This window comes from Chenopodium quinoa, unplaced genomic scaffold, assembly GCF_001683475.1.
Source record: "Chenopodium quinoa cultivar QQ74 unplaced genomic scaffold, ASM168347v1, whole genome shotgun sequence".
In the NCBI taxonomy this organism is placed as follows: Eukaryota; Viridiplantae; Streptophyta; class Magnoliopsida; order Caryophyllales; family Amaranthaceae; genus Chenopodium; species Chenopodium quinoa.
In genome coordinates, this window is record NW_018742205.1 from 5,595,156 (window position 1) to 5,608,261 (window position 13,106).

Genomic DNA, 13,106 nt, shown 5'->3' on the forward strand with positions numbered 1-13,106 from the left:
ACAGTTTTAGGTCTCTTGAATTTCAAATATTTGTTAATTATATTTTATTTTTTTTATATAAATTTTTCCTAGTTAAGTTTATTATTTTAAATTTATTAAGTGTCAAAGTAAATTTTTAATTTTAAAGATAGAAGAATAGAAAAATATTGAATTTCTTGTACACTTATCGTGTTTCGAGGTGATTCGAGCGAGCACAAACAAACTCGAGTCGACTTTTGACCGAGCGTTGACTGAGTCAAGTTCGAGCTGCTCGCGAGTTGCCCTGCTCAATTAGCATCCCTATGTCTAACCCTTCTTAAACTTATATTTTTTTTGCCAGTATTTTTCCTTTGATCATATGCACATTTATTCAGATTTTTAAGATTACAAAGAGGGTAACAGACTAACAGCCATACAATATTGTAGAGTTACATACTAGTTAATATCATATAGGTTTTTCTTTTTTTTTTTTTTTTTTTTACATAAATTACGACATTAAGATTCATATACATACAATGATACAGAAGACGTACCAAATTAAAAAAAAAAAAATGAAATTCTTCTAAACAGAAGGGTTTCAGGACTCATTGTTCAGTTCTGCTACTTGCAGTTTCCAAGACTTGGAATCTTCTAACTCATCCTGTCAACATTATCAACGAAAAATCAGCAACTTCATGGTACAAATACAATAAATTCACTTAAAATCATTATAATTGAATTTGCCTCAAAAAAAAAAAAAAAAATCATTATAATTGAATCTTACATCTTTGTGAAAAATAACTAGCAACTTTAAATTTGTAGAAAAATCATCGCCGCCAAAATATTTCCCATCTCTCACACTTTATTCAATTAACTCATGCTTCGCCATATTCATATCAAATCGACAGAGAAATAACTACCAATTTGTCAATTCACAAATAAAATAAAAATGAAAACAAGAGATATCCCACTCTTTCAAGTCTATCAATTTAAGAACTAAGGTAAGTTCCTAGGGCATCCTTTGGACTAAGATTGCAGCACCCCCTTCACAAACAAGATCGGCCAAGGCCCAAAGCACTCACTATGCTATTTCTAAATTGCCGAAACCCACTTATCATTTATCTAATCACCTAGCGTAAACTGAAATGATGCACCATTAAAAAATTTAGAACGGTTCTCACCTAAAAGTACGGAGTATCAACAATTTGCATTTCAATAAGGAAAAGATAGAATACAATTCGCGTTCAAAAAAAAGATAGAATACAGTTCAATAATACTTCGCATCAAACACGTAAACATGATATTAGCCACTACATTAATTATTTATTCTGGCAGTGATTAGAATATTCACTATTTGTACGGAGATTTTTTAAGCTTATAGAGGGTATAACCAACTTTACCTGAAACATTTTCTCTCTCCATTGAAATACACAACCACGGGCTTCTAGATGTTCAAAAAGTGGCTGTGGAAGCAAGGTTTTGAACGACAAATGAAGCTTGACTTTTGTCAACCCTCCACAAGCCAGTAGGGCTGCAGCTAAACCTCTTGGGCTCAAGCCTTTCAAGTGCAAAATGACCATGCTCTGTAGACAGCTTATGCTTGCTAGGGACAACAATCCAAAATCTGTAATCGATGTACAAGACATATTTATCTGTGGATCAGAGACAAGATAAAGTCATCAAACATTGTTCACCCCGAAATTTTGTAACTAGATGTGGCATTTTGAATTGAGAGGAAAGTGTCGAAATCTTAAAAACATTTACAAGAAAAGAAGCTAAAGAAGATACCTCTTTAAGATTCTGAGAAAAGTGGGCGAGAGGTAGGACTCCAAAATCATTAATTCTATAGCACTTCTTTATATCTAACTTGGTGAGGTGCTTACAACCAACGGCAATAGCTGCTATACCGAGAGATGTAATGAGAGGACATCCACGGCATTCTAGGGTGCTTAATTTTGCACATTTTGACATAGAAATCAAAGCAGCATCTGTGATGCCACTGCAGTAGGATATGTTGATCATTTCTAGACTGGGACAACCACGAGCAATTGCTGTGATGCCTGAATCTGTGATCTCCATGGACCTGATCCAGCAAACAGCATTAGACATATGTAGTGAAATGTGTGACTAATAAAAATAATAGATAAAATAAAAATAAATATATACACACACGCATCTTGGTATTCCTACCTACAAGAATCACATGGTTTACAAACCCATCAAGTTCAAAATTGTAGGGACAATGATTCAGTGAAAATAACCTATTGTTTTCCAGGAGCTTCTCTTCCAGATTCTCAGTAGAAATATTTTTTTTTTTAAATCCTATTAGCAGTTCTCGACAGTACATTCCATTCTGATGATAATCACCATTTTAGCCTTTCATACATGGAAAGTAAAAATTGATTTCAGGGATCTGTACTCTGTAGTGAGATGTCATTGTTCTCTACTACTTTCTCCCTAGATTACACGATTCATGGCTTTTTAACAAAGGGGTACATTAGAAATTGATGGACAATCATGTTGCAGGAGCAAAGATTAGTTAAATGAGATATATTCATATGTTTTCGAGTGCGTGGAGTATAATTTGTAGTGCAGTGCCTGAAGCACTAAATTTCTGGCTATATACTTTCATTCATGGGAGCCTTTTGAAACAGTTTTTAGGTGTAAAACAACTATTCTTAAAACAGAAGGACTGTACAGACAGCTAAATTGGCAGTGAAATATAAATATATTAATCCACAAACCTGTACAAGTCGAGTTCCACAAGCTTTGAACAGCGATTTCCAATATAACTCAGCCCCTCATTGGTTATGTTCAAGCAGATTCCAAGTTTAAGAATTGACAGATTTGAGCACTTGGAGATGGACTTTAGACCTGCATAGAAACGGCAGTTGTAAGCTCGCTGCAACAATACAACACAACATCCAAAAAACTCAAATAGATGCAAACATCAAACCTTCATCATCTATCTCATTATCAGTAAGGTCAAGTTCCTCAAGTAAATTGCATTTCCGACCAATTAGAACAAAGGCTTCCCTAGGAACCAAAGTACAAGACTCCATCCTCAGAGAAGTGAGAGACGTGCAGGAATAGGCAACATGGGCAATAGATACGCAAGTTAACTTCCGACAACATGTAATGTCTAACTTCCGGAGCTCCTTTTGCTTCTTAACTAAGGAGGACAAGCCTTCATCAGTCACACCAGAGCATTTACTCAAGCTCAGCTCCCGTAGTGAAGCACAGTAATTCCCAATGGCCTGAAGACCAGAACATGTAACTAGGCAACCATCAAGTTTGATTGACTGCAATTTAGACAGCCTCTGCAAACTACGAGCAAGATCAAGAGTGACCTGAAAGTGCAAGACAAGGTAAGAAACAGGGCAGATAAGCTACATATTATTGATTTTAAATAAAAAGAAATCTTACAGGAGAGCCGTATGCTAATGTTAATTGCCGCAGACAGCCAGTCCCACTAGTCAATGAAGATAACCCTGTGTCGCTCACATTCTGGCAACTTGATATGTCAAGATTCTACAGACACAAGAACACCAATTAGGACAATTATTTCTTCCTTAAATGAAAAAAAAAAAAAAAAATTAGGGCAGTCAGTTAATTTTCATATGCGTAACAATACCTTCAGTGACTTGGATCCTTGCTTCAATAAAGTAAGGCTATCATCGTCAATCCCAAAGCAACCTTCTAGAATCAACTCTTCGAGATACTGTAGCTTCAATATAGCTGGTAAGCATTTACTAGTGATCTGGATCAAGAAAATACAGCAAAATCAGACTTTTTTTTTTCATTAAGCAGCCTAGTAGCCTAACATGTTGAATGATTTTCGTTAGAGTAAAAAAACAGAAGTAAGAAATATACTTTCAAGCTACTTTCTAGAATGAATCAAGATTTGCTAATTAAACATGCGATAAATTAGTTACCATTAGTGCTCAATATCAATGACCACCTTTAGCTAATAACTATCACAAACTTCTAATAGTATCAGAAAGGGGCTTTCATATCATCTCATCAGTCATTACCAAATGAAATTCCAACCTAAACAGATTCGAGAGCGGAAAACACAAACCAAAGGTGTCAATATCATCGGAATACTCCAGCAAAAGCATATGCCACAAAACTGATTATACCCTTCAAGCAAAAAATATAAATCAGATTCCAGCACAATATCAAATAAACAAACAGCTTGTAATACTTCTTACCAGAATCATACATACACCAAGAGAAACATTGGCAACGCAAAATAGACCCAAATACTCCCTTCGTCCCGTCCCTATATGATTGCCCCATTTGACTTTCCACGGTCAATAAGACACATCTTTAACCGTCAATATCTCCGTCAATATCTTCGGTTACAATAAGATGATATAAAGAATATATGTAATCAACAAACACACAGCATTCAGGACTTGAAAAGTGGCAAACATGCAATCAATGAAGGTTAAATTTAATAAAAATGATTCCAAAAATTTGTTTTTTCACTAGTAACAGAAAATTATACATCTAATTAAATGATTAACCAGCATTATAAACCAAACTATCATCAATTCAAAGCTCAAAACAGCAAAAACCTAATTCAAATTTGCAATTACTAAAAATGGAAATTAAAATTCTTAAAAATATGAAAGTATCATACAATTTGCAACCTAGATTAATAGAATTTAGAAACAGAAATTATACCGGCAAATATGAAAGATCCAAATTGCGGAGCTCTTTACACTTAACAGCAACAAGTTCAACACCTAAATCACCAATTCCCAAACACCATTTCAAGCCAATTGTCTTCAATTTAGGGCATCCAACAGCAATACAACCAATCCCAATATCAGTAATCAATTTACACCGCCCTAACCAAAGCTTCTCCAAATTCTTCGCTTCACCAATCGCCGCCGCCGCCGAATCCCGCAATTCCGTCGCATTCGACAAATCCAACGCCGTCAAACTCCGGCAATTCGCCACCAAAACCGCCAAACCATTTCCAGAGAAGAACTTCGACCTCGACAAATCGATAAACCGCAGCGTATTACCGCATGCCATAGCAATTACAGAGAGCGAAAAATCGGTGATTCTAGGACAAAGACTCAAATCTAGGGTTGAAATTTGCGGGTAACGAGTAAGAATTGAAGGCAAATGTTCAGAACGAAGAGGTTTTAGGGTTCTACGATGCTTAGATTCAATTGAATAAAATGATTTACATACTAAAGAGAATGATTTCTTGTCTTGCGGATTGTTGTCGTTGAGATAATCGAGGATTATAAATACGAGTTCTTCGCTAAGTAGATCGAACAAGTTTGCAATTGAAGATGAAGCTTCCGCCATTGTTGATCTCTGTTTCTTCATTTTGGAGCTTTAATGGCGGAATTTAGTAGGAGATTGAAGGATTTAATTAAATTAAAATTAATTAAGAGTGATAAAATTAATGATTAGATAGCTGAAATGAGAGTTAACGGTTAACAGAGAGAGAGGAGAGAGAAAGCAGGGATAATAAGGAAGGTGGTTGATGAGAATTTGAGAAGAGCAGAGTGTGATCGGAAAGGAAACTTATAATCACTGTCAAATTTACATTGTTGTCCTTTTTCGATTTTTTTCAAAAGTTAGGTCACTCTTTTGTCTTTTTCAGCTGAGGACAATATTGCCCTTCAAATACTAATGTTTTTTTGTTTGTTTAAATTGTTTTTCTCGCCGTATAGGATACCATATCACTCTACATAATTAAAATATTTCAAATAATCAAGCAAGTTTGGTGAAATTGGTGGGAAACTTACCGTATGATTTTAATGTATTACTTGAGAGTGACTTAACCTGTAAAAGGTATCAATTCGGCAGAGTCTTTTATCTTATCTTAAATTTTACTTTGTCATAAAATTTCTCATGAATTCAAATGTAACAAAAATTAACTAAGGAAGGAAGTGCTATTTCTTAATCCTTAATGAATTTACACTCATCAAATCATCACATTTACATTTCAACTAAAAACGATAAATAAATCAAATACATTGCATTTCCTAGAGGTTGTTTGGTTACACAAAGAAAATGGGGAAAGTGGAAAATCACGGGAATTTGAAAATGGATGAGTTGTTTGGTTGACAATTAAAAAGTGTAAATGAGGGAATTACAAATTCATGGGAATTGTGACTTCCCACAAAACATGGGAGGTTAATTACCCAAATCCCCCTAAGTAATTCAAAATTCCCATGATTTACAACCTCCTTCATGCCAACCAAACAATTTTATGCAATTTCTCTGAATTTGATGTAGGAATTTAATTCCCATAAAATACAAATTTCCATAACAAAGCAACCAAACGACACCCTAGTATAGTGAGCCCTTATAGTGACGAAAAAAAAGTGAGATAAAATGAATATTAACAAGAATTGAGTTATCCACTAGACTACTAGGATTGTGATTTTGAAACTTTCATCATATACCCTTAGTACATGTGGTATACTCGACTATTCGTGATACATGTGATAAATTAGTTTATCAAAATGAGTCACCATAAAAAGTCGTAATCATTATTTTAATTTTTTTGCACAAACCTACAAGATTATGTTATGGCCAATTTGTATAAGAGTTTGGACAAATTTTTATTCACGGTACAACTTGTTTTCCCACCTAAGTTCAAACTCAATAAATATATTTTTGAGAAATTTTTACAAAATCACATAGATAGAGGATCAAGAGTTTATAAAAGAAGATATACCTTTGAGGAGTTATTGGCTTCGAGTCATAAATTGAGCTCAAATAAGCTTTTAATGCAGATAGAAGCTCAATGTTGGTTATTGTATATTTATATTACCTTTAAGTTTGAGGAGATTCCAAATAAGTTAACTTTACGCATTTAAATAAGAATATGTTTAATTTTGTTTATTTGAATTTTTTTTCTTTGTGTTTAGAGGACCACATTAGCGGGTGATGAGAATCGATCTCAAGATATCCTAATATTGAGAGAAAAGTTGACCACTAAAGCAATCTCTCACTAATCTGAGCTAAATTTTGACTTTATTTGTGAACTAATTATTTATAACAGAAACTTAAATATATTTGGTGCTAATTAAATGCAAACTTTAAAAATAATCTAGTTTAATATGATCAATCATATAATAAGCAAATATCTACTTAGATAAGTTGTAATGGACATAATAACTTATGTTTAGTTTGATGTAAAAATGTTGTAATTGATAACAAATACTTGGATTTTACGGTATTTACACTAGGTGAATTATTATCACATAAATGTAACAATTAATTAGATGGATGGAGTAGAAAATAGAAATAAATAAACAAATATTTCGAAACATCGAGTCGCAACGTCAATTTAGTGTGTGGCTTTTGGCCTTAAGCATAGGCTACAAAAAGAATACCGTACCGAAACGGCGAAACGTAGGGAGAAGGGTAAAATGGGAAATTAAAAATAACAGCGATAGGGCCGTACGAGTAAGGACGAGCAAGGACGGTTAGTAAATAAAGAAATAAAAAAGGGCGAAATAGTAATTTTAAAAAGGGCAAACAGATGTAAAAAAAGTACTGGAGCGGTTGTTATTGGGGGGAGAGTTCATTTGGGGTAGGAAAGGACATAATGAAGTGCAGCTTGGTTGTACGTAATTACCTAATTTAAGCCAACTCCCACTTTTCTTTCTTCTTTATTATTATTACCCCACCTTTTTTTTCTTCTTTTTTTTCCTTCGAGTAGTAATTTCATTTTGATAGCTTATGTATGTACTTCCAAATTACGGACTATAGTAGTACTACATCTCATATCACCCTTTTTTTTTTTTTTCTTTTTTTTCCATTACTCACTCGTTGTGGGTAAAGGAGTTAGCTTAGTCGGGTTGAGTCGTGTGAGATCTAATCACTGTTTTGTATTATTTGTCTTTTATTACTCTCTTAAAAACGATTTTTATGTTTTTTTTTTTTTTTTGTGTTCCACCCGCTTCACCCTTTAAACTAATTCAGAATTGATCATCAGTTATGGGTGGTTAGGTTCCAGTCCCCTCCCAATTGTTGTTGCGGAGAATCGAACACGCGATCCTCCCTACCAAGTGTAGTCTCAATCACCACTACACCAACAACCAATTGGTACAATTTTTATGTTTGTGTAGCTGTAATTCAACCTCGGCCTTGAGTAGTCCTATAATTCAAAACTTCAACCAACTTAGCTAATTACATTGTCATCAAGAAAAAGAAAATCTAAGCTAATTACATTCACTCTTGTTATTAACCATTAATTTAAATTAGGAGATAGAGTAAATGTACTATATAGTAAAAAAAAAAAAAAAGGAAAAGAAAGAGAGCTGAGTATACAACATATACAAGTATAATGCAACATTGTAAAATTTGATGGTATCAATAATGTAAATACAAATTCAAGTCTAGTTTTTAAAATTGTGTAGGATTAGTCGTTATTAGAAGCAATTTGGGGTGAAGATTCTATCACCCCTCAACATTTAAGAGGCCTAATCTGCTATTCTTATTTGATAAATTGCCTTATCCTTGAAATATAATGTAAATTCAATTTAATTTCAAACTAACCACTAATCTATTGATGAATTACTTTTTTTATGTTTTCCTTTTTTGTTATTGGGATTGTTTAGAACATATTATAAATTGTTTCACTCATACATAATTATAATGCATATACAGGAGTAGAGTTTTTTTTTTTTTTTTTTTTTTTTTTTGAGGAAAACAGGAGTAGTTTTTTTGATAGTTTAACTAAACTTTTTATTTTCACAGTTGGAATTTTGAAAAGTTACATTGAGAATGTAATAAGGTTCCATATACTACTAATCTCTCTCTCCTTTTTTTTTTTTTTTTATTTCTCTCTCTCTCTCTCTCTCTCTCTCTTATCTTAATCATAATTTATGGTCGGAATTCTTTTTAATTAACCATAAATCGAATTTTCAAGAGCAGAGGAAGTAATACTAATCAACTAATAATGTACTAAATCTAGAAACAAGTAGGATGATTTAGTAAACCTCAAGATAATGTGGCAAACTTCTTCTGTGGAAAGAATATAATCTCTTGACACATTTAATTTTTAGACACTTGTTGCTCTACTACTATAAGTACATTTATCTCCTTATATTAAGACAAAAAAGAAAAAGTGTTCCACCGATCCAAATAAAGTCTCTTGGATTCAGAAATGGCACATCCTTTATCAACTATTCACTGTAAGACTGTAACCATTTTGTATCTTTTCTTCTGAAAAAAGGAAAATAAATAAATTCCTATGCCTCACCCGATATCCTAATTTAATCAATAAAAAATATACTATTACTTTTTAGAAAATACTCACAATTGATTCACAATAATATTATGGTCCACTTCATACATAGCAGACATTGTATGTTGAGTATAATAATCCTAATTTTAATATAGTGAATCTTTATTAAAACTTGTGTACATTTGGTTCACAATAATATTATTGGCGGCTTGAGGCTCGCACGTGTTGACCGACGTTATGTGGAATATAGTGACCTTTCTTATTCATATTGACTACTATTAAATTCACATTAATTTTTTTTTTTGAATAGTAAAATTAATTCATTAATAAATTGTCATACGACATCTACAAAGGAGAATTGATTTTAACAAATACATAAGATATTGAATAAAAAAAAAATTCCTTTATAAAAACTACTATCGTTGAGTAGATATTGCACTGTAGAGCATCTCCCGCTTATATCGCAGAAAAATACAGCCTTTTTGGAGAGACAATCTAACAATCTTTTGTAGCCGTGAGAATGTTTTCCTTCTGATTCATCCAATTGTATTCGAAAACTTGATAATCTTTGCGATCTTGCAAAAATTTTTCACCAATGAAATAATTTCACGACAATCCATTAGATCTATTATCATGGATTCAAAACTAAGAAATTTCTCCGTCGAAAAGAGGAGATAAACCTTGTCTTTCAAAGGAGGTAAAAAAACATTTATCTTTCGAAGGAGATCGGAAACCCTTTCTTTCAAGAGAGAAAATTTCCTTTTCAAAAGAGGAAGCATTATTATAAACCTAAAAGAACAAAAAAGAAGTGAAATAAGAATTGGGGCTTTCCACCGGTTAAAATCGATAGAAGCGTCTCCAAAAATAACAATGGAGGCTAGGGTTTAGAAGAGAGGAATGAGGAGAGGGGAGAGAGGAAATTATAAGCTACATTAACTTGTTTAAATCTCACATTATATAATATATTAATCTCGTATGATCTCTATTATAAAACAATTACTCTTATTTTAACGTACATAATAACCTTTATTTTGACACAATGACCTTTTTATTAATATGTTTACTTTTTAGCAACATTTAAATATAGGACCCTAATATAAGTGGTCGATAATAAATTAATGTAAACCAGATTCAAGAGTTTTATTCCACTTTTCAGTCCTCCACCAACATAAAAAAATTCTACCTCTTTATATGTAAACTTTTAATTCTCATTATAATTATAAATTGATGAATAGACTCATTTGTAAGAAGAAAATTAAGGGGACAATTCATATATGGCTATGTTCTACTCACTTCAATTTAACTTATTAAAAAAAAAAAAAAAAGACAGATTTAAGAAATTCAAATAAAATAAAATAAGGGCTAAAAAGTTTAGATAATATAAAATAATAGGGGTTGAATACTTGAATGGTTAATAAATAAGGTCTAATAACACCATATAAATCATAATTAAGGGTGTGTTATATTTATCTAATTTTCACTTATTTAAACTTAGTTGAACTCATTAGAACTTATTCCCTCCGTCCCATACTAACTGATGTGTTGGACTTTTTTTTTTCGCTATTCATATATTAACTTTAACTTTAGCTTTTTATTAACTTAATGACAACATATTTTATCATAGAATATGTTGTTCGATAGGTATTGGTATAAAGTTTCATAATATATATTTATAATTTTCATTCATATTTACTTATGTGAAAATAAGGTCAAATTAGTGCACCTGCATGTGTGCAAAATTTGAATGTGTACTTATTTTGGATCAGAGCTTAGGGAGTATTAATACCTATTTTAGTTGTATTTTGAACTTGATTAACCCTTATCAGAACTTATTTTTTCTGAACTGAACGTAACCGAATATATTTGAACTTTAAATTGAATTTATTAAACTTGAAATAAGTGAAAATAAGGTGAACAAAATAGACCCTTATTTTATGTTTATAATGGTTTATTTACAACTGTAACCATGTATATATAAAAATTATTTAAAATTTAATAATTTACATTAGACAAATCTAACAAAGTCCTATTTACTATTTTTTTAATTTCTTTTAAATGTAATAAGGTTAAAAATATTTTTAATTTAAACCACATATATAGTAGATGAATAAAACTTTTCGAAATGATGGAACTATGAAAGTATATAAAATCAGTTAACATAAAAATACGTAAGTAAATAACGTAAGACCGACCATAATTAATTGAGATTATTCTTATACCAATTACCAATATCTTGTAATCGATATATGTCGTACATTAATCAATCAATAACTTAATACTAAAACAAACACCGGGAGTGACATGTGTCACATTCTGGTGCAAAACTCCCCCTCCCCTTTTAGCAAAAAATATTTTATTTTTGAAATATTTTTATAATAAAACTATAATAATATTATTCCAAACTTATATATTATCTCTATATAAAATGTATTCCTTTTTATTGTGTTCTAAACTTTTCCATGACATTTACCTAAAATAGTTTTCCAACTCTTTTTTAATTATCTTTTAAACGAGCATTATTGAGTTTTACCGAAAAAGTAAAAATAAAATTGATTCATATCGAAGTAATTGATATCAAAGATATTACTTTAAAATATCACTTTAAATGTTGTGTTCGACAGCTATATTATATGTCTAATTTGAAAATGTAAAATATCAATCAATTTTTTGTTATTACATTATTAAAAAAACAGTTAATATCTTAGTAAATACAAAAAAGTTATTATCTTTTGCTGAAACACTTTATTGCGATAATTTTATCACATTCGACATTCATAAATAAGCTACATTTTAAAAAACACGTCGGACATGGTGACAAGTGACATATTCTTTTTTTTTTTTTTGGATAAATAGCTATCATCGACAAATAAAATTTTAAGGCAATAAACAAACAATGATCAAACTAGAATTATTGGATAACTTTCAATCAAACACGTTTTTATATAATAACAAAGAGCGACGATATCATGTAGAGCATCAATTCATAACATAAAATGTACTACTAATAATATAGGTTAGTGTTGCCTAATTATTGATTGTTATTGCCTTTAATGATCTAAGTAGTATTTATTTTCATTGAAATTATTTTATTGGATATAAAGATGATATAGTATTTAATTTGTAATTTATATATTTACATGTATGTTGTGCCAATAGTTTTACTGTAGATTTTAGTCTGTTGTTTGATTAATGTTTTGATGTTTATGAAAAGACATTTATAAATAAATCTTTAGTCATATAGTCACTAGATGTGTATAGTTTTATTGGGAATAATATGCATTATTAATGTAATATAATGTATACTACTTTTAAATATTTTCAACTCAACTAATCAACAATAATTTTTTTTTTTATTTCTCAATTGTAGTTTTAATGAAATTTGCCTTATTATTTTATTTTTCTATATACATTGCATTTGTTTATTCCACATGAGTTACCTCATTTTTATATTATATCAGAATTCATTATGAGAAAAAGATTATTACTACCGTGCATCGCACTAGCATTAATCTAGTAGTCAAATTAAAATTAATAGGAATAGTATCATCACTCATGTAGTCATGTTGATTAAGGAATAAAATATATTTGATGTTCTTATCAAATAGTTGAAATTATGCCCAATAAAAAAGAATATTATGGAGGGTGGGGTTGATAATTATTCTTCAATTCTCTCAAAACTCAAAAGATAGTGCCGTACTTATAAACGACCTTTCTTAGGTACAAACCTCACTCAAATAGAAATTTATAATTTATTTTCAGTTGTTATTGAGGGGAGGTTGGTCCTAAATTTAGTGAGAAAGTGACAATTAAAAGAGATTGAAGCTACTCATACTAGAAAACTTTATTACGACTATTTTATTTTAAAATATAAATAAAGGAAGTGAAATATATGGGAAAATAAAGTAGTGGGTGG

The 13,106-nt window shown here is 31.0% G+C and overlaps 1 protein-coding gene across 1 annotated transcript; it reads right to left on the minus strand.

The window, feature by feature from the left end:
* Nucleotides 1–321: 321 nt before the first annotated feature.
* Nucleotides 322–5,598, minus strand: LOC110730475 (F-box/LRR-repeat protein 3-like). The gene is made up of 8 exons (XM_021910275.1): nucleotides 4,651–5,598; nucleotides 3,593–3,718; nucleotides 3,385–3,489; nucleotides 2,915–3,308; nucleotides 2,703–2,832; nucleotides 1,747–2,041; nucleotides 1,359–1,610; nucleotides 322–619 (listed from the first exon to the last, which is right to left on the minus strand). Exons 1-8 carry the CDS (start codon nucleotides 5,308–5,310, stop codon nucleotides 557–559), a joined length of 2,025 nt encoding a protein of 674 aa, XP_021765967.1. The 5' UTR covers nucleotides 5,311–5,598; the 3' UTR covers nucleotides 322–556.
* Between the last annotated feature and the right edge of the window lie 7,508 nt (nucleotides 5,599–13,106).